The sequence below is a fragment of the Papilio xuthus genome, unplaced genomic scaffold (assembly GCF_000836235.2).
Source record: "Papilio xuthus unplaced genomic scaffold, Pxut_1.1 DF827714.1, whole genome shotgun sequence".
NCBI classification, from domain to species: Eukaryota; Metazoa; Arthropoda; class Insecta; order Lepidoptera; family Papilionidae; genus Papilio; species Papilio xuthus.
Window position 1 is genome coordinate 1,477,468 of NW_013530935.1, and position 25,761 is coordinate 1,503,228.

Sequence of the window (25,761 nt, forward strand, 5' to 3'; positions counted from 1 at the left end):
TACGTTCTAGCCAAATTTCAGCCAGATCTGTTCAGCCGTTCTGGAGATAGCTTGTAACAAACATCCATCCATCCATCCATCGAAAGCTTTCGGATTTATATTGGTGAGATTAGATGTAAAAGAGCACTGAGACCTGATGCAAGAGTACAGAGTTATAGTCAACAATTTTACTATAATATTTACATGTTATGTTTAAAAATAGGTACTTATACATTACTTTGCCAAAGTACATTGTTTTAAAAAATAAATAATTGCTTATCTATTTGTAGAGAATTATCTTATGAGCAAACACATATACAAACAGACGGACAGACGACCTTAGATATAAATAGTTTTCTATATATAGCTGGGCCCTTGGAGACGATTGTTCTTATGATAAATCAGATAAACATTCAGAGACGGTACGATATCTTTTACACATAATAATCCAAAAAAAAGTAAAATGCAAAGAGTCGAAAACTTATTTATCTTCGTTAAACATGTTTCGAAACAGCAGTTTTCACAACCAATATAATCAATTTAAAACAAGTTGTTTTCTCTGATCCTACAATCTTGCGAATATAAATGCCAATATTTGGATATCTGGATGGATGATTGTTAGAAGGTACACAATACGGCTGCATGGATTTCGCTGAAATTTGGCATAGATGTAGAACATAGTCTGGAAAATACATAGGTACTAATTTTTTTTAATTCCAGACGGACGGAGTTACAGGCAAAAGCTAGTAAAAAGTAAAGTCACATATTTTGAAAGTTTCACTATTACAAAGCGCAAAACAGTCTTTTTTATTGTTGAAAATCCGACACTGTGCCGGTGTACTGGCGCAACACTAGTCTTAATAAAATGTCCACGTTTATGTCCATCACTAATCATATTGACATTTGACTTAGTAACGAAACCGTGCCATTCGCGCCATTATTAGGTAGCGTGAGTAGACATTTAACTTGAGATGTTTTTTTTAATTTACCACCGTCAATCATAAAAATACATAATATAAATATATATTACATATCTACATGACTTAACAATGGTATTAACTGAACTTTACTTTGTATTAAATTTTATCTATAACCACTTTGAACCGGTTACCTAAAAGCGTTGCTTACCTCTGTTTGCATAATTTATTACTAAGTCCAAGTAATAAAAAGATTAACAAACCATATTCCAACATTCGTTTATTTGTAGTTTAATGTAGACATATTGTTGGGAGTAAATTAAACTTATTATGATACTATCACACTAATATTATAAATGCGAAAATTTTGATGGATGTTTGTTAGAAGGTATCTCCGGAACGGCTCAACGGATTTTGATGTTTTGCATAGATTTAGAACATAGTCTAGAAGAACACATAGGCTTCTAATTAAGTTTTTTTAATTCCGCGCGGACAGAGTCGCGGGCGATTGTATTTTGTTACTGTGCCCATTATGTTTGTGTCGTAGTAATGAAGAGGGGTCAGCGGTGGCATTGGCTGTCATGCGGGTTGACGGACAATTGAACAATTGATTGTAATTAGGAAATAGATTATCTTTGATAAACTATTCTCAATGTCAATATACAATATTTTCTAGGACGAATTAATTTATTACGTATAAAACCATGACCTTAAATTAAAACGAATTTTCAAATTAATAATTCTTAAAGTTGCGATGTTTCCTCACGAAGGTATATGAAATCGAAATGTAGGCAATGATAAGTTGGTGTTAAATGTGTGACTGACCTGATCGCGCAGGTCGGGCTCGCTGGCTGCGGCGGGAAGTGGCGCGGCATCAGGCTGCTCTGCGGACACATCGCCCGCACTAGCGCTCAACGCGCGACGCCGACCCTCAGCCTCGCCCTCCCGCTCCCGTGCCTTGTCTCCGCTACGAGATTCCTTGCCAGTCAATATGTTCTTCGTCTTGGACAGAATATTCAAAGGCTTCGACTTTCGGAACTAAAACATTGAATATTGATTTACACTATGGTATTAACAGAAGAAAAGAGACTTAATTACTCTAGTATTACCTTGCATTTAATGTTGCCGGGATGTAGAAATTTGCCGTCATCCTTGTCCGGTGGAGGTGGATCGCGCAGGCCTAGGACCAGCATATCGTCGAGCGAGGCTTGCAGGTGACGCCGGCGCGGCCGCGCCTCCTCGTGACTGCGCGAAGAATACACCGACACGGAGTCCGCACTCGCCGCACTCCTCCCCGAAACCACAGTGACATTCTCCACAGACTCATTGGAGTGGTAATCAGGAGGATGCCGCGTCCTATCCTCGTATATCTCCACCGAGTTAAATGTCTCAGCTACTCGGTCGATATCGTCCAACTCCTGAGGAACCAGCTCGTAGTGACCCTCGTTCTCTGTATACACCTGATCGTACACCACCCCATGGAAGCTTCGAGAACTCGACGGGAGATTCCCGTAAAGATTGTTGTAGTTGTAGGTGTCGTCATCGGTGCGCTGGCCCACGGGTCGAGGCAAGTCGTTCGCGTTTAGGATGACGTCGTCCAAATTCAATGGTCTCCCCTGACCGCCGAAGCCGTCCACTACGGGCGTCGTGTTTGAGAGGAAGGAGCCATCGTTGTCGAAGCTACTGCAGCCAACTAGTCCCATTGGGCGGCGCGGCATATCCTGCCGGAACCTGCTCGGCGGCGGCTGCTGCCCCGCGAACTCCACAACCAGTATTCTATCGGCAATATTTCGACAGTCATTATGGAACCCGATCCCGGAGTCGCTGTTACTAGAAGTCGTGGTCACTTCGCTGTGGTTGCTCGGTTGGGGGGAGTTCGCAACAAACTCTGGCACGTCTATTCTCTGATCTTCCTGTCTGCCCGGTCTCCTGTCCCGCTGCGCCCTAAACACCGGTCTGTTACATCTCGAAAAGTTTCCCAGAGCTGGACTATCTCCCTTCACGGCTAATTTCGATATTTGCTGTAAGTTAGGGCTTCCACAATCGTCAGGCGGCAAGGAGTACATGCCTCGTATGACGCCGACCACATATTCAGCAGACGGCGGAAATTCTAAGCATCTTTCGGCTACAGGATCTCTGGTACAGACGATTTGGAAGTCCCTCGCTCTATTGATATGCGCTTCATGTTCCGCCATCCTGGAATCGACAGCGAACACATGGCAGCTGTGAGATGCTTCTGTTTCTATACCAGAAATTTCCGCAGCAGTTACCAAGCCGAAGTAACGTCTGTCTGCTTCTGAGCCACATCCAGCGTAGACAATGCGTTCCCGGGTGTACTGAGCCAGTACTTGACCTGTCGGCCGTCGTAGAAGTAATGTGTTTGGGAGTACAGATAGCAAAACAGGTGTTGCAGGCCGACGTTCTTGCCGTAGCTTCTTGACTGCGTTACGTACATTGCTCGGTGCAGCCGCTGCGGTTGCTTGCGGTGTTTCTATTGTGCCTAGGTAGCCAACAACAGCACGACATTCTAAACGAGCCACATGATTCGGTGTGAGTTGAGCTCTGCTTAGATTTTGAAGAATCTCATTCACTCCAGATGTACTTGGTGCTGCATGACAACCTGGAATAAGTAGCAAACTATTTTAGTGTATTTGAATTGATGGTAACCTATCACAAAGGTATTTATATTGCTGTAAATAGACAACAACATATTTTTTAATTCTTATATTACATAAGAACACCTTATGATATAACAATTACATTGGTGAAGTATGGAAGCATAAATATATATTCAAATTAATGATAGAAAAGTTTTAAAACTATTACTAATTATGCTTGAATCATGCAAATGGGATCTCAATCAAATGAGGTTTATATATGAAGGTTATAATTTACAAGTAATAAAACATGCTACATAGAAAACAAACAACAAAAATTATTTTGTAATGTAGTGCATGTGTGTAATTATGTTTTATATTAAAATAATGGACATCAAACAAATGGAATGAAAGTAGCGGTGAGAACACACAGTGCACAATTTTATTTAATATTGCACATACCTAATATTTTCATCCTTACACTCATATATCTGCAAGAAATTTATTAATTTGTTTAATATATTACTCCATTTTACTAATATAATAAAACCTATAAATACCTTCCTTAAATAATATTTGTCTTGTACATACTTAACTAGAGAAAAAAATTAAGTTTATCATGACATTAATAATTTTTACCACCATCACCATAGGCAATATTCAAAGTACAATAAATATGTTTATTCAGCATATTAATAAAGCTTTTAAAATTACATTAAATTATCTTCAGACCCCAACACCACCATAGTATCAATTTTATATGAGTGCAGATGTATTGTTCCACAAAATAACTTGCCTGGATGATGCATCATAGCTTGCTGAGGCCTTCTCCGAGGCGGCGGATATCTCCTCCTAGTTCTTGCTCTCTCTTCGGGCTCCGTATCCTCAGTGTCTGTTGGTGCAGATTCTCTTAATGCAACGCTGAGTGATATGGCACCAGGCGCCGCGGCCACCATTCTAGCCACAGAAGCATGAGGAGCTCGAGCTACACTAGTACCGTCCACTGCAAGCAGCGCATCACCAGCCCGGAGTCCAGCTCTCTCTGCCGGACCTCCCGCAGCAACAGCCGACACTATACATGGTCTCTGACCGGCTATAGTAAAGCCAAACCCCCCAGAACCACGAGCTACGATAACACGACGCTCAGCAGTACGCACTAAAGCCGCCCTACGTCGTCTTCTTCGTTGTTGTTGAGGAACCATTTCAATCCCTTATTCCTTGATAACTAAAACACTATACAACGTTACAGTTCATTATAAAAACTGCCCAGTTGGTGTACCTTTAAACTAGAATAACTTAAGTAGGGTTTCAATATAAAAGAAACTAGAAAAACTAGAATTTAGAAGTACACAAGAAAGTTTCGAGGTCTTGTAACTGACGTTTAGAAAGTTTGATTGAGTGCATTTTGCGTTCAGTAAATAAAAGTTTTTAAACTATCTTAATCTTCTCTAAATGCAACATTATTTTATTTTATTAAATACAGTAATACAGAAGATTATATAATTTAGTCTTTCAAGTCTGAATATTTAAATTTTATACGTTTTAATTTAAATTTTGTAGTTGACACCAAAATCGATAACTTAAAAGTTGACTTAAAAGTGGCGTTGGCAGTAATTTCGCAAATTAAGTCTAAACAAAACTATATTTAAAAGAGGCATTTACAATTATTTCTATCAAAAATGTTTAATAAATGAAACATCGCTAAATAAAAATTTTGGCCAGCACGCAGCTTTTCAATCATTTGCCTTAAAAAGTCAGTATTCTTCGTTACTCTATATATCAACCACCGACAAACTTATTCCTTGCTGTCAATCTGTCAATGTCAATTTCAGCAATGTCAATGTGAATTTATCTTTCAAATCCACGTTGTTTTCATTTTTCATTGTTACTTTGAAACTAAAAACAGAATTAAAATTATCGTTTTATACGATATAAACGTTCAATTTACTAACGGATTCTTAAAATAAATATAAAATAATGGCTGTATGTATACCCTATTGTTTAAAATTATTGCCATCTTGGCCGATACTTAATATCATTAAACATTTTTCAGAAAAAGGGTAAAGCGAAGATTAGCAAAGTGAAGAGGAATAATCAGACGACAAATAAGATGCGAAAGCAGGGTAAGTTACGTCTTCAGAGGCATAGGAACAAACCACAGAAGCAAAAGCAACCGACACAGAACCAAGAGCCAATATACAGCAGCGACAGCGATGCAGCGTCCGGGGACGAGTGGGCGGACATGCTGGACGAAGAAGAACAGAAGTACATACTAGGCCGTATAGCTAAACAACCAAATCTTCTATCAAATGTACCAGAAGAAGATAAAAAGGAACAGAAGTAAGTTTCACTCTGTCTCTTTTCTTTAGTCATAATTTTAACATCTTACTAATAATATAAATGCAAATAGATGGATGAATAATTGAAGATATCTCTGGAAACGCTGCATGGATCTTTCTAAAAATTTGCATAGATTTAGAATAGTCTGGAAGAACACATAGATTACTTATTAAGTTTTTTTATTAATTTTGCGCCACCAGAGTCGCGGGCGACAGCTAGATTTATATAAAAATGACCATCAGTAGTTGTTGTTGTTCTAAACTTCATTAAGTTCTTTAACAATTAAGTTATTAACAGAAAACCTAAAAAGCGAAAGATAATGCGGGACAGTACATCAAATACTGCAGTGAGCAGTGACAGTGGTGCAGAGAGTGAGACAGATAACAGTGATGTTGAGGAAAAGTATGAGGCTGAGATGGCAGAAAGACCAGCCAAGAAACTACGACCACTCCTGCCTATTAAGACTAAAGATGGAATCTTGGAGAGATCTGAGGAATGTGAAGGTATGTAAATATCAAGTAAGAAAGCCTTGTAGAGGTACAAACTTTCTTAAGTAACAGGAGCTTGTAATCTTATACTTATCTGTTTGTTATAATAACAAAGCATCAGAAGTTACTTTGGTGGTCCCAACTTCGAGATAATATTGGCCTTCTTATAAAAAAAAAATGAAAATCAGACAACCAGGAGTGGAGTTTTGAAGTAGAGAGAAAAAGAGTTGAGTTGGAGTGGAGTGGAGTTATGAAGTAACAAAAAAAAATAGACTAATCTAGTCCTTTTTAAAGTCAGTTAAAAAGTAGCGCAGTGCATATGTTCCAAGTTAGTAATAATCTGATATGTCTAAAATAATATTTAAATAATGTCTTAAACCTTTTAGACACAGATTCAGATGAGGAACAACCAGATGAAGCACCAGAAACATCAGAAAGTATACTGGAAGAGTCTCAGGATTCGGATTCTGGTATGGAGGTTACTGGTGAAGAAGGCGAAGGGACTGAGGAAGTGGTAACAGCGGTGCAACTACTGGCTGCAAGAAGAGATAAACTGAAGCATGAGAAGCTAAGAATCGGAGCGCTCTGCTCATCCTTGCTTGAAAATCCGGAGAAAAAGGTTGTTGAATAAAAATATTATATGTGAAAATTCTACTAATAGTTAAAAATATTAACAACTACAGAGGGAGTAAAAACAAATAACAAATGAGTTCCGTTCCTTGGATATTTGCAATATTTTGTTAATTACTATAGTGTGAAGGGTGAAATTTAATTACACACTACTTTATTGATATAGTTTAGTCTAATTTTGTATTAAATTTAATTTTTCAGCTAAAGAATTTGTACCCAATCCTATACTTAATGGATGAGCACCTGAAAGATGGTACACCAAACTTAGTCTCAGTAAGGAAACTAGCCTCCGTGTCAGCTGCAGAGGTGTTCCGGGATATTCTGCCTGACTATGCTATACGCCATCAGGATTACTCTGATGTTAAATGTGAGTATTAATTTCATATTACAGCTTCTTAGAATCTTATATATATTCTACTCTCTTATTAATCTTTATCTTATCTTACTAATATTATCAATATGAATGTTTAGATTGATAGATGTTTGTTATGAGGTATCTTGGAAACCGTTCAACAGGTTTTAATGCAATTTGGCATAGATGTAGACTGTTGTCTGGAATGTTACATAGGCTACTAATTATTATATTTTTAACTCCGCGCGGAAGTCAACTAAGAGGGAGTCGCGCGAAACAGTTTTTTTTTTAATTTAGTAAAACGCTATAAATTTGCTTTTGTTGACAGTGAAAAAAGAGACATTAGCTCTGTACAAATATGAGAAAGAGTTGTTGGAGTTCTACAAGAGATATTTGCAGCGGCTGGAGAAAGCTGCATCTGTATTGAGACGGAAGAAGGGTGATAACAGGTGCGTAGCAATCTCACATTGAAAAAAGTAAAAAAAATATTAAGTAAGGGCTAATAGTGGAACTAGACATACAGTTTTAATAACTAATTATAAAGTATAATTCATATTTCGTATATTAAATAGCGTATAGTAACAAAACAATTTACGAAAAAGAAATATTTATCATTTAAAAAAGAAACTAAAGTTTATCACAAACTAATTTATTGTCATCAACTGTTAAAAATGTCAGTCTATAAAACCTCTTTGCCTAATTGCCATTAAAAAAACGAAAAAAATCCTCCACCATAGGCAAGTAGAGGATAGCGAGGTGAATTTGGCGCTAGTGAGCCTGCGTTGCCTGTGCGCGCTGCTGGAGGCGCGGCCGCAATTCAACTACGCGGGCAACATCGCGCAGAGCGTGCTGCCATTCCTCGCCTGCAGCGCTGAAGCGCGGGATGCCGTCACTCAGTGCTGCAAGCAGGTCTTCACTGATGATAATAAGGGAGAAATTACACTTAAGGTATGTAGGTTTATAAAAAACTGGATTAGCAAGGCACAAAAGTAATAAGATTGAATGTGGATGGCTACAAAGGTAAAGGAAAAACAAAGAAGGTATGGATGGATTGTATGAGAGAGGATAGAGGAAGGGGGTAGATTAAGATATGATGGCTGATACAGATGTATGGAGTATGTATACTGTGCCGACCCTCAATGTAAGGGCAGGTTGATGAACTATTTAGGTTATATTTGATGTGTGTTTGAATGTAAATTCATGTTAGGTTCTAGATTCTAAACGACTGAACTGATTTTGACTAGTAAGGTGAGTTAAGGACTAGTGTCATAGTTTTTTTTTTTGTTTCTAAGTGACACATCATGTCTGAACAATTTGACCATACATTTCAGATCGTCCGCTTAATTAATCAGCTGGTGAAGAAGCGTGGTACTCGTCTGCATCCTGGCGCGCTCGAGTGCCTCCTGGCGCTGCGCATCCGCGACGTAGACCTGGACGCAGACGCAGACCTCAAGCATAAGAAGCGGCAAGAAGAGAAGCACAAGAAAAGGATCGTCAACTTGTCCAAGAAGGAAAAAAAGGTCTGCTATGACTAATGCACTTAAAACCGGTTATAATGACATTGCTAATGATAAGTCACAATAACGGATTTTTTTATCACGTACTAGTTGTCGCACGCGACTCCGTCGGCGCAAAGTTTAAAAAACAACTTGAGTAATCCATCCATCCATTCTTCTAAACATTCGCATTTTTAATATTATTAAGATTGTATATTTTGTTATATATAAGAAAACTACAATAAAGAATAATATGTTTGTTTAGTAAATAAAATATTTCTCACAGCGAGCAAAGAAATTGAAAGAAGTTGAGCGAGAACTTCTAGAAACTGAGGCGCGGGAGAGCTCTGAGGCACGCAAGAAGCAGCTGACAGAAGTCACAAAGACCGTCTTCCATATATACTTCCGTATACTGAAGACAGCGCCAAAGTCACAACTACTGGAAGCAGTGCTCAACGGACTCGCTAAGTTAGTATACGTAGTCTATTTTACTAAAAACGACTGTATTTTATCTTTATTTTAAAGTTTCGTCTCAAAATCATTTGACGTCATTGATTTACGAGGATTTGACAGTAGGAAAATATGTAAACTGACAATGTCATCTTGACAGCGTCATATTTTGACCAATAATTAAGCGGCATCTGCACGGATTAATGTTGCCATTTTCATTATTTCGAAACTCCATAAAAATTCACGCATAATGTCCGACATTAATTTGCTAGTGTGAAATAAATAATAAGAAATTAGTAAGAAAACTCCAAGTCATAAGTCATAACACGCTCTGCTGTCACTGTCAAAATACTGTCATGTTGCTACTTGACAATTGAGTTGTATTTTTCACAAGTACAGTAATAATTTATTGTCAGGTTCTCGCACGTGATCAACGTGGAGTACTACAGCGAGCTGGTGTCGCTGCTGGCACGGCTGTGTAGTGATGAGGAACTGGGCGCGCGCGCGCGGCTGCAGTGCGCACGCACCGCGCTCGCCGTGCTTGCAGCCGCGGGGGACGCTCTCAACTTTGACCCTGCTCACTTCCACGCGCACGTATACGCTAATGCAATCAATGTGCACGCAGGTATTATAATAGTATTATAACTAATTGTATTCTGCATAAAAATTTATAATATTGACTCAAAAACTACGTATCTATAATATGTAGTTTTTGAGTTTATTACTTTTAAGCATATAAATAAGTATTTTTGTAAGACTAATAGTATGTTTTTCTTGTTTTTTTTTTGTGCTTATCTTTCTTAAATAGTTAGGAACTCAACCTAATAATGTTTTAGATTCAATAGAAATTGTTAGATTAAATTTGTAGACATAAGTTCAAGTAGTATTGTGTGTGTGTCAGGCAGCACGTGCGGGGAGGGGCGCGTGGTGCTGGAGGCGGTGTGCGAGGTGAGCACGCGGGCACGACGCGTGTCCCCCGCGGTGGTGCGCGCGCTGGCCAAGCGGCTGGGCACGCTGGCGCTGCAGACCGCGCCGCACGCCGCACTCGCCGCGCTGCACCTCGTACATAACCTCATGCAGGTACATATATAGACAAATACTTTGTTCTACATAAAAGTACGTAATATATTAACTTTTATATAATTGCGTTTTTTGTGGGTTTCTTTGTTTTTATGGAAGTGTTTTTGTAGTGAACTTTTATGGATAGAAAACTTCGCTTCTGCTTGTTCGATTTTCATAATTTTATCTGACTGTATATTTTAAGTCAAGACAAGATATATAAAGGTTTTTCGCTAATCCAAGTTGATCTACATATTTTAGTGTTAATAATATTGTCTATGCTTTACAGAGTAGCAGCAGCTTGCAGTCTCTGCTGGAGACGGAGGAGGCGGCGGGGGGAGGGCGGTACGACGCGCAGTGCGGTGCGCCTGCGCAGTGCGGGGCGCAGTGCGCAGTGCTGCACGACCTGCCCGCACTGCGCAGACACTACCACCCCGCTGTGAGACAGGCTGCTGCCGCACTGCTAGCACGTACTGCACCCTTCCACAAGTATGGACATACACACCAATACTTATATTTGAATCATTTACCGTAAGTTTCCGAGAACAAAATCACCTTTTAAAACATTGTATTTCCTTTTTGCCAAGATGGGCTGGGATGATATGTTTTATAGATTGATTTTGGTCTCAGAAAGGAACGGTTAGTATTCTAATAATAATAAGCACCGTATTTAGAATAAATTATAATGACTTAGACGCATAAATACATAACAATAATTTTTTTTTAATTTCGCAGAAATGGTTATAAAACAAATGTTCTCAAATGTAGTTTCATCTGCACACAATAAAATATAATATTGAAAACGATACAAAATATGTTATTTTCTAACCGAAAGACTAACTTAAAATTTATTAAAGGTTATTATTGAAGCCATTTAATATAGATTTACGTAAACATCTACATTAATTTAATTATATTAAGTAATTAATTTTGCAGAAGTCCAATGCAAATATACGAGGAGTACGATGGCTCTCAGATGTCGTTCAAGCCGGCAATACCGCCGCCGCAGCGCGACCAGCTCGCCGCACACAGCAAGAAGACCGCGCAACATGTCTGGGCACAGCAACACTTCAAACAACATTGTCATATTGTTGAAGATAATGTGCAAATGAATATTTGTTTTACTTGAGTATTACAAGTACTTTGACGTGTTGAACTGTGCTTTATTTATGCATACGTTAAATTCGCCAAAATAGCGAAGCAACCGCTGCCCATAGTACAATGTGTTGCCAACCTTTAAAAGACTAAGGGAAGCACACAAAGAGAATATTTCCCCTTTCTATGCATCTCCTCCGTTAAATCCCCCCATTCTTTATAAGGATGGACAGGTAAAGATTAACATTAGGCCTTCAGAACGCACACTCATCAGATAAAACCAGGTTAATTGAAGACATACAACCGTCTTGCAATCCAATAAAAAAAGTTTTTATTTAAAATAATTTTAATTCAATTATTACAAGTATATTAATTACAATATAATAGCATCATCTTTATTAAAAAAACTGGCTTAATTCTATCCACAAACTGAACATAATCAAATTTAAAAGATTATACCAACTTAATATGGAACAAACTCTTGTCTTGTCTCTGGTTCTGAACTACGTGGGTTGAAATCATTGCGGCAGTTTGTCGTTCAGCAGTCGTATGTTGTGCAGCAGGAGCTGAGCGCGGCGTCGTGTCGCCTCCTCCAGCGCGTGCTGCACCTCCGTGCGCTTGCTCACCACGTACTCCTGCAGGGACGACAGCTTGCTGCGCCATCTGCATCATAAATATAAATAAACAAATAGACTAACGAAAAAATACTATATTATTAATTTTCATGAGAATATGTACTTTGGAATGACCACCGATTTAAAAAAATCATTATCAGCTCAATATGTCCCTACTAAAGGTTTTGGAACCTGCACAGTTGTCCACTTGCCTAGTGAGGTTTTGTTAAGAAGTATTTTACGCTAGAATTTCCTACCATAAAATGAAGTTGTCATTAACATCTAGTTCAAAAAAAGTACTAACTCGACATCCTGCTGCTGCCAGAACTGCAGCTCTGTGTCTGCGTGCTTGTGCTGTGCCTGTGCCTCCTGCAGCCCCGCCGCCTGCTCCCGCAGCGCCGCCAGCTCGGCCGCCGCGCCTGCAGCCTCCGCCCTCTCCTTCTCCATCTCCTCCTCCAGTGCCCTCTGCTCGCACTCTATCTGCGCGTTCAGCTCCTCTATCTTAGCGCGAGTCAGTTCCTGCAATTATTTTGCTAAGTTGTACAAAAACATACATAAACGTTGACAGGAGTAACTAATAATCGCCGCGACTCCGTTCGCTCAAAATTTAAAAAGTAATTAATAATTATAAAGCCTATTTTTTCTTTCAGACTATATTTGACATTTGTGGCATTTTTAGAATGTCTCTCTGGATCTTATTGAGACGTTCTATAACTTTTAACAAACATCCATCCAAATACTCAAGTATAACATTAGTAAGAAGTAATATAATCAGTCAAATAATATATTGTGTACAGACAAGTTGTCTCTGCGCGTGTCGCTTGTTGGCTGCGCGTGCGGCGGTGCGCTGAGCGCGCTCGCGGCCCAGCTCCGCCGCGCGCTCCTTCAGCACGCACACGCACGACGATATCTTCTCTGCGCACGACGCGCTCATCAGCTCGCTGCAAACAAACATTATATTACTTAGACAACTCTATTTGTGATTTAGTACATAAAATATTGTATGACAAAGTTGATATATGTCTTGCAATGTATTTTAAAATTACTCCGAGATTTACTTATTTACACAATAATCAATACATAAAAATAGCAAATTAATTCTCTTTGTGTAGTTATGGTTCTGTACAAGTAAACAATTATCCAACTTCTCATCTATAGTGTATGCGGCGAGGTCGGGGCAGTGCGGCGCGAGATGTATGAGCGCCTGCTTGTACTGCACGCAGCTGTCCAATGTACGCTTCTGCCATCCCGCCAGCTCCGTCTCCTTGCTCACCAACATCTACACTCAAACACACACACGCATAAATATATTATCTATTTTTTATATTATTAGATGGCAAATGAAAAAGCGGCCGCCTAAATGGCGAATCAATCGCTGCCCACAGACCGTGGACATCTACAGTTGTTGTTTATGAGTTGGATATGAGTTGCCTGCCTTAAATCGACAGAGGAGTGGACGCACAGAAAGAGAATATTTCCCATTCTTACGTCTCCTCTGTCAAATCCATCACCCCTTCCCATCATTCTATAAGAAACTGGTGGAAAGGGAAAGATGACTAGGCTCAAACATTAGAGATATTAAACCAGATACCTTAGTGATGTGTTCCGCGAGTGCAGTCTTGGAGTCGTGCACACGGAATGCATAGTCGACCTGCTCCAGCAGCTGAGCGCGCTCCGACACTGACATGCTCTGCGCTGACACCTCCTCGCTCAGACGCTGGCTCTCCGCACTAACATGGTACATGGTAATTTATCATTATAGCCAATAACATATGTAGCTAGTAATATTTTTTTTTATCGGAAAAGGGGGTAAACAAGCCTCTGATTGCATAAAATTATTTGATCTTACGTCCATGGTTCTCTATAAAGCAAGAGGAACTGCAGATGCGTTGTCGGCCTTTAAGCGATGTGTACGCTATTATATGCACTAATTATACTTATTGCAAATGTTAGATGGATGAATGAATTTGTTAGAAGGTATCATCAAAACGGCTGAAATCATCACAATGAAATTTGGCATAAACATAGAACAAAGTCTGGAAGAGAACATAGGCTATTAATTAGGTATTTTATTTAATTCTGTATGTTCTAATATGTTTATATATTTCAATATAATTTTAAATGTACTAACAGTGCGCGCTCAACCTCAGCGTCGATGTCAGTGAGTGCGGCGAGCAGGCGATGCGCGGCGGCGCGGCCCTCGTCAGCTGCGTTGGCGGCGTGCAGCGCGCCCGCACGCTCGGCACGCACCGCACCGCGCAGCGAGCCCACGCGCTCCTCGCGCCGGCACACGTCTGCCCGAGCAGCCGCCTCCGTCTCGTCCTCCAGCGAGCTCTCCTGTTCTGCAAGTGTCACAACAGAATATCTAGCAAGCTTCGCGATATCATAATCTTAATAAGTAGTCTATGTTTTCTTCCAAACTATGTTCTACATCTATGACAAATATCAGAGAGATCCATGTACAAGTTCTGGAGATATCTTCTAACAAACATACATCAAAAATATTCGCATTTATAATTTGCTTACTGTGGCCCGTGGCTCCGTCCGCGTTAAATATTAAAAAAAATCTTAATTAGTAACCTATGTGTTATTCCAGACTATGTTCTACATCTATGCCATATTTCATCAAAATCCATAGACAAGTTCTAGAGATGCCTTTTAACAAACATATAACCATCTAACCATTCTTATTTATATTAGTAAGATGAGGAGAAAAACTGCCTTTTGCTATTGATATAAGCATGATCAAGAATGGAAATATAGATAAATAAGGCTATCTTAACCGATGGATATACATCAAACTAAATTATATCAGATCACTAGCGCCCTCAACAAACGTAAAAAGAGACAAGTTTCTTGAAGTACAAGATCTTTATATTATATTTATATTGTATTAATGATTGTTTTACTTACTCTTTACTGTTCTTTCTAACTCTTGTATCTTCTCATCATCATTACCAAGAAGTATTTTTAGATTCTGTAAATATTCCTCGGCTAAATCATCAAACTGATACTCCGGCATCTGGAACCTGGAAGTCAACAATTTTTTTATAAACATGATTCTTCAAAATAAAAATGAAAAGAGCAAAAATATAGCAATAGTTACCTTTGCCAGCTACGGAAAATAAAATCTTGTTTGAGTCGGGCAAAATCATCTTTAGCTAGATATATCAACTCTTCCTCTATTGGACTTTCCTAGAATATACAAAAAATAATTATAACGCAATTTCTCAGTCTTTAAGTGTTTACAAAGATTAATAAACAATTTACAAGAGATTAAATACTGAAATATTTGTGTGGTTTCCAAATTTTAATTTCCTTTTTCACTACCAAGTCTAACAATACTCGTACATCCGTGGAGGAGTCGCACTAGTGGAAATAGATTAAGACTCATTTCCACTAAAATGAATAAACATAACTAGACATGTTTAAATCAGTTCTGAACTGTGGCTCAACAATTAAATTTGCAACTCAGCTCATCGCTATGTATTATTATTATGTTAACCAAAAAGACACAAGCTACCAGGTGACTCACAGCTTGAAACTCAAATCATAACTCTGTATAGGTACTAATTGAAGTGAGCTGGAACACATGTGGACCATGAACTGATCTACAGGTCATCACGACTAATATGTATAGAGTTAGTATGTATGTATGTACTGACACAGAAATGTATAAGGTCGAGGAGGTATGCGATGAGGGCGAGGGCGTGCGGGAAGGCGTGCAGCGTGTTCACAGTGCGCAGCCAGGACTTGGACACCGTGCCCGGGTACAGCAGACGCTTTGTTATGTGCGGCAACTGAAAAACACATTATATTACATCTTACTTATATTATAAATGCTATAGTTTTGATGAATGGCTTAGTGTTTGTTACACCATATCTCCAGTTCAACGGATCTTGATGAAATTAGCAGTCTGGAAGAACACATTTCCATCTTACTAAGTTTGTTTTTAGTTTTCGCGGACTGAGTCACGGGCGGCAATTAGTAATATAATACAAATAATATCCTCATCTAAAAGTAACACATCTAGAATATTTTACTCACAGAAGATATCTGTGGGCAGCAATTGATTCCCTACTCTGATGATGTGTCACATACTACTATTAAGAAAAAAAACCTGTCGTACCCTGGTGACATAGTTGTCAGTGTTAAGCGTGGGGTTGGTATAAAGCGCTCCGAGCAAGTCAGCTACTATGTCCACAAAGCGTGCGATGGTGAGCGGTCGCAGCAGCGCCAGCGATTTGCCGCCGTCGGCCGCACGCAACGCTAGGGCTTCGCCCACGCGAGCCGCTGCTGCCCGCTGCCAGCCCGCGTTTGATAGCGGCCTACACAAATTCAGTTGGATATCATTGGATGTGAACTTAAGTACTCTGCTAGTCAGGATTAATGAGAATTGTCACCAATCTATGTTATTTACAGAATACTATTTAAATTTCTAATACATTTCCTTACTTAAAACTATTTAAGCTAAATTTACTTAAGGATAATTTAGCTAATCTTTGTGATCTTAACTGAAGAATTAAATTAGAATTAAGAATGTGAAAAATACACACCTCTGATCCTTCACTGTGACAAATGCTAAAACACGATCTAGCGCTTGCTCCCAGCTGCGGCCTGAGGATTCATCTCCTCCTGTTCTCTACAAAAAACACCAAAAATGAGACTATAAACATATTCTATACAAAGTGTTACTATAAAATGCTTTTTTTTTAATCTTATAGTTCATATCTGAATTTAAGGGAGTCAAACATAAAAGTTCTATTCTAGATAATTGTTTCAAGACAATCTATTTCTATAGATGATATTCTTACCCTGGGTGTGGTAGTCAAATTGTGACTATAACGCAATGGTGTCACTCCATGCTTCAATTCACTTGCTGGTAATCTGAATTCCTGTAAATGTTATGTTTAATATTACAAAAAGGTTTAACATGTTGTAAACAGGAACTGAAAAGCATATTGTACATCTTTTTAAATCCAAAACAAGACAAGAAAAGGGCAAACTTATTAAGTCACTGTTGCTATTAGAAATGGATTATGAACAAATCAGTAAATTACTTAAGTATCAGGCTTTTAACAAAAATATTACCAAAGGTGTGTTAGTTGTTCGTGCATTATGATTTGAGTGCAATGGTGTTGACATGTAGTGGCTGCCTCCATATCTCATTTCACTTTGCTGCGATTTAGACCTCTGAAATGTTAACATTCCTATCATTACAGATTGTTATCATTGGTTAAACATGGTTTGTGTAGTAAATAAGCATTATCAAAGAAACATTCTCTCTTAAGTTGTTTTGAAAGCTGGCAAGTCACAATCAATTCAGTCTTATATTTCGTAATTGAACTTACTGAACTACTAGGAGGTAAGTTTGTAGCCGAAGGTTCTCTGCTTAGGCGACCACCAAATGTAGCCCTAGGAGGCTCCGCACTGCTGGAACGATGACCCGCTCCACTCGGCCGGCGAATCTCGGGCTCCGTCGAACCAGTCCGCCGCGGTTTTGGTAACAATGACGGCTTGCCTTCCAATCTTCAAATAATCATAGTTATTGTAATTATTTCTCTTTAAGATTTTTTGTTTATGTACATTTTTGTGATTCTTGCACTCATTTACCTCGATTTGCGACTTGCTGATTGCGGACCAGCCACATATCTTGTTGAATACATCTTAATTTTCAAAATCAAAATTATAAGAAGAGTTAGAAAATTAAGAATAATTAATTTTTTTTCTTATTTAAGACTTTTAAAACTCAATACAAACGTTAATTTCAAATCTTCATAATATTTCAAATTGCTAACTGAAAAAATATACTCGCAGCTATGGTCTATCTCAAAGATTATAAAATGTAAAATACTTTACTTTATGGTTTACATCAACCAATAGGAAAATTTGCCCCCAAAATGAAAGTTAACAATTAAAATACGCGGCAAATTTAAAAACTAAAAGGTTTAAAAGTTAACATAATGCATTTTAAAACCAAAAGAAACGATACTGACTGTTGTATTATATATTAGTAGTTTAATTATTTAATTTTTATTACTTATAAAACTTATTACTTTTCTCGCTTCAAAGTCCTTTAATGTGTTTTACTTTCATTACATATAATACTTTGCACATCTTGTACTAATTTGGGAAATGTTGGATCTACAAGGCAGAGTCGAACGAAATTTTTAAACGATGGCGGTAAATCTGAGATCACATTTGTAGGCTCTGTAAAAAAGACAATGTTTTGACGTGTAGCCAATTATAGTTTTTAAGTAAAGAGCTCGAGGTTTTATGTTTCCCTTTTGATGACTTTATTTCTCAATGTTATCAATTATATTAAGAACCAACATGATTATAAAGGGAGACTCGTACAATATTCCGAGTCCAATTAAAGTTTAGGTATACCCTATACAACAAATTAACTTACCTTTTGTTTTCAAAACGTAGGAAATTACATCGTCGACATTTAAATAACGGGGTGTAATAATATCGCTAGGCTGAATAGAGTTGTGATTAATAACAGGAAAATATTTATTGAGTTCCTGGTAACAGTGACTCGGATTAATTTTTACTTGAAACTTTATTTTACGTAACTAAAAACAAAAAAGAAATAACAATAGTATTTAAGAAAAAAATTGTATAATGAACATTTTTAAAGGAACCTACTTCTTTAGGGGCTCGACTGATGAATAAAATCAAAGCGTTGTCTTTGTAAACTCCTTTAATTTTATTACTCATGCTTATTGATTCTACGATTTCAGTAGTTGAAGTAATCAGCAATTGATCACAGTGAATTCGCAATACTAAATTCACCTGTGCGGGACCACACTTCTTCCAGCTATTGGCCGTCCATAACATTAATTTATCAATTGCTGTAATAAAATAATCCTATTAAATATTTACTTTACGAAACGTCGATAATTAATATTTAAATGTACCTACGAATCATTGTTAATGATATGAGAAAAAAGTGTTTTGAATATTAATATCTAATAAAACATTTTAAAATAATTAAATTTTTTAAATTAAGAACGGAATTAAAGGTAAAATTTTATTCTTTTAATCTTTATGTAAGGTATAAAAATATTGGAGCACACGGCCTCTTCACATCAGTACAATAATTTTGAAAGATTAATTAGAGCAAATAAGGGCATGGAGGTAAGTTTGTCTTGGCATTTAAGGTTTTGATAGAAACAATATATATGTTTACATGTACTTTGCAATATTTTCTTAATAAATATGTTTTAGAGGTAGACGACAAACATAAGATTCGTGTTTATAAACGTATGCGGTTTGTCAATATCAGTTCTTTTGGCAATCAATTTCTGTCACTGACATTAATTCATGTGTCAATTTGTGTGATGGTGGGATGTGTATCGTTTCTTTTTTTGTAACTTATAAACATTACAATAAAAAACCAAGATAATTAAAGTAAAGTAACTAATATAGAAAATTTTTTAATTCATACTAATGGCAGGAACATATTATTTTGTTATTGTAGGTCATTCCGATAATCCGATATTTGAAATGGATTTCATACCCATTACCAAAGAAGTGAAGGTGCGATGAATAAAAAATATAATTTAGATATTTATGCCTTCCCATATCATATATTAATTATTACCTCTGAAACATATTTATTAAAAAGAGAAAAATATATATTCAACTTCAATTTGAAAATTTTGTAGAAAGAAGACAACAGGCATCTCAATCAATTCATAGCGCATGCAGCGCTCGATCTGGTGGATGAGCACATGTGGAAAGTTACCAACACATATCTCAAGTCAGTGGATAAGTTCAACCAGTGGTTTGTGTCTGCTTTTGTGACAGCCAGCCAGGTAAACATTTTGGATTTAAAATGTCTACTAATATAAGTTATCAAAGATAAAAGTTTTATTATTTCAACATTTATCTATTACAATATTTGGTAATTTTTTATCTGTATTATCCTTACTCAACATTATAATTAAAATAAATTATATGTTTAGTTAAAACTAAAAATTATATTTTAAAATATAAGTGAGGCAGATCAATTGTTAATACATGCATATATTTATTTCTAGATGAGGTTTGTGATGGTGCATGATGCTCGTAATGAAGATGGTATCAAAAACTTTTTCAATGATGTGTATGAAGCATACATCAAGCTTATGTTAAATCCCTTCTACAAAGAAGACACACCAATAACATTCCCCGCATTTGAGAAAAAAGTACAATTTCTCGGAAAGAAATTTTTAACATAATAACTAAGATCTAGCTTTGAATTAATTATGTAAATATGTAAATCAATGTATGTGAAAGAAGTATATAAGGTAATTTTCATTGTTAGTTTCAACCGGAATAGAGTATCAAGGAACTAGAAATGTAAGTATATTTTTCAATAGGTAAATATTAGGACACAAGTGCTACTAGAATTATGATGAGCTTGTGTTCAATAAACTGTGTTAAATTTGCTACTGATTAATTTAAATTATAACATTTATAAGATATAATTTGTAAGTAATGTAAATAAAGATTATTTTATTGTTTATTTATTTTTTTAACTATTGAACACATTTAGCCTGCAAAACTTTTTAGTCTCCAAGTGAGCTGTTGTAAATGTACCAATAATAAATGCAGATGAACTTGGATAGACATGAGTCCAAGTATTTCTCACTTATAAAGCCTTCTCTCTGTCTTGTCTATCAGGACGAGTATCTCTTAGGAGTCTTCACGCTTATTAGGTTAAGACGTTAGCTGCCATGTCATGACGCTTTTGAATCGAATTGTTGTAAACAGCGTGACCCGCAAAGCCCTATAAAGCTTGAAAAATATTTTTATAGTTTTAATAGTGTTGAAAAATACTCCATTCAGGCCGTGTCGGAATATATGTTTGATGAATTGTAAATAAATAATTTTGGACATAATTAAAAAAAAAATTCGTTCGAAAAATCATTCTGGCAGCTAACATGTTAACTGTAGATGGAATGAAGTGTCTTACAATAAGTAATATAATAAAACAATTATAAATGTGACAAAATATATTAAGAAAAGAAAACCTTACAGGCTACAGATGCATTAATTTACACAAAACAATTTTTTCACTATAAACCATTATTAGGCGGAATTAAATGTCTTTGAAATATCTCATACAAAGATTTCCCAAAGAATTTTGCATGTTCTGTTGTTTCATTCGGGAAATTATTAATAATAGTTAATAGAGTTCTGGCAAACCTAGGTCATCGTTATCAGGGATACTACCACAGGAAAAGTCATCTGAAAAAAAATTGTCTTATTATTGTCACAGATCAACAGAAATATAACTACCCTCCTATCAAGTTAATTCACATTTTATAAAATTAGAATATCTTAATTTTAAGATAGAAAGTAAGATTTCTTACTTCTTAGTAATTATAAATGTGAATGTTTAGATGGATGGAATGTTTGCTTGTAGGTATCTTTGGAATGGCTCAACAGATCTCGCTGAAATTTGGCATACATGTAGAGAATAGTCTAGACAAACACATAGACTACTAATTAGTTTTTTTTCAATTCCGTGCGGACCAAGTCTCTTTATAACTTTTGTAACTGTATCAACACATTAAATGCCTAGAAATAATCTGCAGAGTTAATTTTTATACATAGGGTAGACTGGCATTACATGACTTGTTATGCCAGTCTACCCTCCTAGTTATTAGTACATATTTATTCTTACCTGTAAAGAACTCATCCTGATATGAGCAGTCCAGTTCCATGGAATATTGCCTCATGTTTGGTGGTGGGGTAGATGGAGGGGATATATGATGCACTACCTCCACATTGGGTAGAGGTAGATAGTCAAACATATCCTTATGGAAATTATCTACAACAGAAATTAGAAAGGATCATTCTCTAATGCTATTCTATGGGATGATTGCAAACTTTTCATCCTCCAAATCAATCTAAGTTTGCAATTTCTTTTTAATTATAAGTTCAGTACACTTTCGATTTTATTAGAGTAGTCTATGAAAATAAATTATTTGCACAGCTCATACTGAAAATCTATAAAATAATTTATGGATTCTAATGCAAAAATTAAAAAAAAAACAGTTAAATTTGTTTCTTTTATAAACCTGTGCATCTTCCCTGCCTATGTGTCTATCAACACACATAAAAATTTAAATAAACCATATTTGATTGAATATTAATAATCAATACATACCATAGTTATATGATGGCTTCGTGAACTCTAATTCTTCATATGAAAAGTCTATTCCACTTTCATTGTTATCATCTGTGTATATCATTGCCCCAACGTTTACAGCTTTCGGTGACAATGGTTTTCGCACCGGTGTACTTTGAACAGCTTTACCGGAGTTTAACAGAAATGATTTTTTAGTTTCTCCAACTTTTTTAACAGGTTCATTAGGTTTGTATGGTCCATTTGATACAGTTTTTCCTATGTTCTCTATTTAAAAACAAATTTTAAATTAAAACATCATTATTAGTAAGTTAAGTACGATAATGATAAAGTTCTGTCAAGTGGTTTCTTTGTAGGTATTAAAAGATTTAATCGTTACTTACATCGAAATCAGCCTAACTTTACAATTAGTTAACACGACACTAGATTTTTAAATAAAACAAATTTAAAATGATAAAATTTACATACCGTTGTTTGAAAAAGGTTGGCGAAGTAGGTTTTTGCTTGTTTGCCTGGTGATATGATCTCCAAATATATCAAACAAGGATTCAGCCATATCTTATAAAAACAGGTGATAAAACTTAAGTGCTATTAGTATCTTCAAAAATTATAAGTAAATATTTAACAAATAGCAGTCGTTGTTGTTTCGTTGTATTATAATTTGAATTCAAATTGTTTGAAATATTACGTTCCTTAATTTTATAACCGACTTTTAAGAACTAAAATGTTGCCAACATAAATCAGCATTCTGAGCTCACAGAGAATATATCAAACACATTTATATATAAGAAACATTTTAGATACTCTTTGGTGGTGACATTTCGTGTAGGTAGACCATATACTCTTTGATTTAGGTTTTCAATACAAAAGAAAGCTACTGAAAAAGACTTGTAAATTTTACACATTTGGTAGATTTATGGCAGTTAAATTTGTGACAGATCATTAATTTTATTTAGGGCACCTTAAACTTGTATTTCAAAAATAAAATATAGCAACATATTTATCATGTTATATAGTCTAAAAACTAAATTGTTCTAACTTAAAAAATCAAATTATATTTAAATTATGCTATCATTAAAAATATAAACAATTTTTTGATACGTTTTTCGTTGTATCATCATTGCGTTACGTATAATATTACGTAGTCAAAAAATTGACAAGTTATTGAGTAATTGCTTGAAAAAAATTATTAAAATTTGACCATTAAATTAAGATTTAAATCCATTAAAGCATTTAAATGGAGCAAGTATTTACGTATTTTATTAATTAAGAAAATGTTTAGCAAATAATCATAAAATTGGATCTGGAAATAACCAGAGAAATAATTGAAAATTAAACATAATTAAAAAATACATATTATTTACGTTGTTCAAAAAACGTCTAATTTCATTAATTAAATTACATAAAACTAATATATGTACTGAATTTTGCACTTTTCATGCTAATCGCGTGCACACAATTCCTGGACATTATCATGTTCAAGCTATTATTTAAAATTAAAAAAAATTGAAATAGAAAAAACATGGCAGTGACACGTAGTTAGACTTAAATGGCGTTTGCATTGACTTCTTTTTCTTCAACACTGTAAAGAGGTCCATAAAAATATGAAACCTCCTTGGATGAGATGCTACGTGTTTGCGTGCATTAAATTCATGATATGAATGTGTCCGGGATGATCAACTGTTACAAAACAAGAAAACTTCTCGTCACAACAAATTTTCTTCGCATTCACATTATTTAGGTTTTCCCGGCAAAAGTGAATAATATTTGCATTTCGCGATTCTGACTTCATCTTTGCAAAACAAGTTTCAACTTTATGACCAAGCTTTTTACAGAAACTACACCGTTCAGATTTTGCTGTATTTTGAAGAGAATGACTTTTCCGATCGCTATTAGTATTAGTGTCGTTACTTGTTGCTATCTTAGGTCTTTTAAAACAATTTGACTGTTTATGCCCTTGCTTACCACATATAAAACATTTACCGGACTCGAACCGCCGTTTGCGATCGTATACCCCATGTCTATTGTTAAACGAACGATCATGACGCAACCCACTTGAGTTTTTGTTATTATAGAATGAGGGGCATTAGACTTGACATAAATAGAAAGGAACTGTACTAACTCATTTGGCATTAATTTGGCGTTGGTAGCAGATGCGCGGATCTGCGGATCTGTGATGCCCCGTATAACTATTGCCGATATCAGCTCATCGCTTAACCCCCTAATGATTCGTAATCGTAAAAGGGACCTACGAGCATAATCAGCGTATGTAAGGAAGCTATCAGAATTGGTGCTCATAACCTCGTACAGAATGTTGGCTATGTCTGTTTTTTTGGACATAAAGGCTTAAATTCGTTTTTAAAATTACTCCAACTGCGGTCATTCGTTACCCATTCACTGAGCCACGTTTTAGTATCTCCTTGTAGACAATTGCCAATGCGTGAAAGACATTCGTGATCACTCCAATTATTAGAAGACCTAGCACGGTCTACTTCTTCACACCATGTCTCTATGTCATTAACACTCGGATAAAAATTAGAAATATAATAAGACTGGTTAGATCTCACCGGTATATTTATGGATCGTATCGCATCGATGATGCGATCGGCGGCGCTGGCCTGGACTGACGTAGCGCTCGCGGGACGTTCCGGTGAGGACGGAGTCGTTGAAGCCTGAAGCGAGCTCGCAGTCACAGCTTCGCCCAACTGCGATGGCGGCGGTATCGACACGGCAGGCTCAACGGCAGGAACGGGCTCGGCGCTGATGGTTGCCACAGGGACCGCGGACTTGGCTACTTCCACTGCAGCGCGGCCACTCGACTCCTTTCGTTGAGATGAAGACACTACCTGTTGTTCCTCTAATGACACCAATCTATTCAAAATTTGTTGCATTGTTTCGGTTAAAATATTGCTAGAAAGGCTACGTCGTCTGTAGCGTGAATCATGTTGGCTAGAATGCGATCTGCGATTTCGCGACCGACTCCTACTCTCTCCTATTAGGCATGTTTTCTTTTTTTTAGCAAGTATTCAAAATTAGACGTAATTCCAAGCAGGGCATTCAAGTTACGGTAAATAATTGATCAATAGGGTAGACACGACAAAACATTAAAATTGAGCCATTCTAAAATGTACACAAAAAGCTAACAAATACAACTTCTATTTGTTATTTTAAAGCGGAGAAGGAAACAATTGGCACGTACTCACCAAAGTTGACATCATAAAACTTGATCACACCGTCACATCACGTCTTACTTACGTTTTTTATACGAAACACCGAAAACAAAGTGCTAATTTGTCCTTTTAAACAAGGGTAGTTACAATTTCCAAAAATATATTTCTGATCGTATGACTAGCCAATTAAAGAAATAACAATGGAAACACATCGTATCAGGATGTACAAACAAGGACCTGGGAGTTTCACTATCCCACTTCTGATCTTAAGGATCAGAAGCCGGGAAAATTAAAAAAACACTCTCTTATACACTACTACAGTACTTTTTGAATTAATAAGAAAACTAACAGAATTGAATAAATGTAATTAACACTAAAATGATTTAAAAATACAACATTAACTTAATCAACTATCAGAGTTAAAATGAT

General features: G+C 36.5%; 5 protein-coding genes and 1 long non-coding RNA gene across 7 annotated transcripts in view; 2 read left to right on the plus strand and 4 right to left on the minus strand.

Annotated features, from left to right (window-relative positions):
* The window catches only part of loco (regulator of G protein signaling family member locomotion defects), a 54,892-nt gene extending 49,952 nt beyond the window's left edge, over nucleotides 1-4,940 (minus strand). The window contains exons 1-3 of the mRNA XM_013310366.1: nucleotides 4,290-4,940; nucleotides 2,006-3,516; nucleotides 1,722-1,934 (exon numbers count right to left, since the gene is read on the minus strand). Of these exons, the coding sequence (XP_013165820.1) occupies nucleotides 1,722-1,934; nucleotides 2,006-3,516; nucleotides 4,290-4,695 (2,130 nt within the window). The 5' untranslated portion in view covers nucleotides 4,696-4,940. The remainder of the gene's footprint in view (nucleotides 1-1,721; nucleotides 1,935-2,005; nucleotides 3,517-4,289) is intronic.
* Nucleotides 4,941-5,314: 374 nt separating this feature from the next.
* Nucleotides 5,315-11,464, plus strand: Noc3 (Nucleolar complex protein 3). Its single transcript, XM_013310881.1, has 13 exons — nucleotides 5,315-5,476; nucleotides 5,547-5,833; nucleotides 6,131-6,336; nucleotides 6,708-6,940; nucleotides 7,153-7,318; nucleotides 7,632-7,752; nucleotides 8,041-8,251; nucleotides 8,635-8,823; nucleotides 9,086-9,267; nucleotides 9,666-9,874; nucleotides 10,151-10,329; nucleotides 10,598-10,797; nucleotides 11,245-11,464. Exons 1-13 carry the CDS (start codon nucleotides 5,471-5,473, stop codon nucleotides 11,435-11,437), a joined length of 2,382 nt encoding a protein of 793 aa, XP_013166335.1. The 5' UTR covers nucleotides 5,315-5,470; the 3' UTR covers nucleotides 11,438-11,464.
* Nucleotides 11,465-11,797: 333 nt separating this feature from the next.
* On the minus strand, nucleotides 11,798-17,820 carry Ndc80 (kinetochore protein Ndc80). The gene is made up of 15 exons (XM_013310421.1): nucleotides 17,632-17,820; nucleotides 17,370-17,547; nucleotides 17,110-17,211; nucleotides 16,833-16,913; nucleotides 16,575-16,660; nucleotides 16,148-16,346; nucleotides 15,683-15,817; nucleotides 15,124-15,212; nucleotides 14,931-15,046; nucleotides 14,149-14,359; nucleotides 13,609-13,747; nucleotides 13,163-13,296; nucleotides 12,817-12,958; nucleotides 12,322-12,536; nucleotides 11,798-12,066 (listed from the first exon to the last, which is right to left on the minus strand). The coding sequence occupies exons 1-15, from the start codon at nucleotides 17,682-17,684 to the stop codon at nucleotides 11,922-11,924; spliced, it is 2,025 nt and encodes a 674-aa protein (XP_013165875.1). The 5' UTR covers nucleotides 17,685-17,820; the 3' UTR covers nucleotides 11,798-11,921.
* A 313-nt stretch (nucleotides 17,821-18,133) lies between these two features.
* Nucleotides 18,134-18,879, minus strand: LOC106116548 (uncharacterized). The gene is made up of 3 exons (XR_001227825.1): nucleotides 18,670-18,879; nucleotides 18,431-18,596; nucleotides 18,134-18,228 (listed from the first exon to the last, which is right to left on the minus strand). It is a non-coding gene; the product is annotated as an uncharacterized LOC106116548 (long non-coding RNA).
* Nucleotides 18,880-19,356: 477 nt separating this feature from the next.
* Nucleotides 19,357-20,533, plus strand: Trs20 (trafficking protein particle complex subunit 2). Its single transcript, NM_001311812.1, is given in 3 exon segments — nucleotides 19,357-19,563; nucleotides 19,692-19,841; nucleotides 20,067-20,533. Coding segments are annotated over 3 exon segments (420 nt in total). The 5' UTR covers nucleotides 19,357-19,473; the 3' UTR covers nucleotides 20,247-20,533.
* A 475-nt stretch (nucleotides 20,534-21,008) lies between these two features.
* LOC106116590 (uncharacterized) lies at nucleotides 21,009-22,856 on the minus strand. 2 transcript variants are annotated; one of them, NM_001312797.1, is given in 4 exon segments: nucleotides 21,009-21,258; nucleotides 21,698-21,844; nucleotides 22,184-22,429; nucleotides 22,631-22,806. In NM_001312797.1, coding segments are annotated over 4 exon segments (543 nt in total). In that variant the 5' UTR covers nucleotides 22,719-22,806; the 3' UTR covers nucleotides 21,009-21,196.
* Between the last annotated feature and the right edge of the window lie 2,905 nt (nucleotides 22,857-25,761).

Excerpts from the sequence above, each read along its gene's own strand:
- LOC106116590 (XM_013310470.1), bottom strand. The coding sequence starts at position 22,718 with ATGGCTGAATCCTTGTTTGATATATTTGGAGATCATATCACCAGGCAA. Across the intron at positions 22,328-22,630 it reads CCAACCTTTTTCAAACAACG|CTGTTCAAAGTACACCGGTG; the intron begins GTATGTAAATTT and ends ACTCCGGTAAAG. Across the intron at positions 21,259-21,697 it reads TCAGGATGAGTTCTTTACAG|ATGACTTTTCCTGTGGTAGT; the intron begins GTAAGAATAAAT and ends ATTTTTTTTCAG.
- Ndc80 (XM_013310421.1), bottom strand. The coding sequence starts at position 17,684 with ATGTATTCAACAAGATATGTGGCTGGTCCGCAATCAGCAAGTCGCAAA. Across the intron at positions 16,914-17,109 it reads GAACAACTAACACACCTTTG|GAATTCAGATTACCAGCAAG; the intron begins GTAATATTTTTG and ends TAACATTTACAG. Across the intron at positions 14,360-14,930 it reads GTTAGAAAGAACAGTAAAGA|AACAGGAGAGCTCGCTGGAG; the intron begins GTAAGTAAAACA and ends TGACACTTGCAG.
- Noc3 (XM_013310881.1), top strand. Across the intron at positions 8,824-9,085 it reads TGTCCAAGAAGGAAAAAAAG|CGAGCAAAGAAATTGAAAGA; the intron begins GTCTGCTATGAC and ends TATTTCTCACAG. Across the intron at positions 10,330-10,597 it reads TCGTACATAACCTCATGCAG|AGTAGCAGCAGCTTGCAGTC; the intron begins GTACATATATAG and ends TATGCTTTACAG.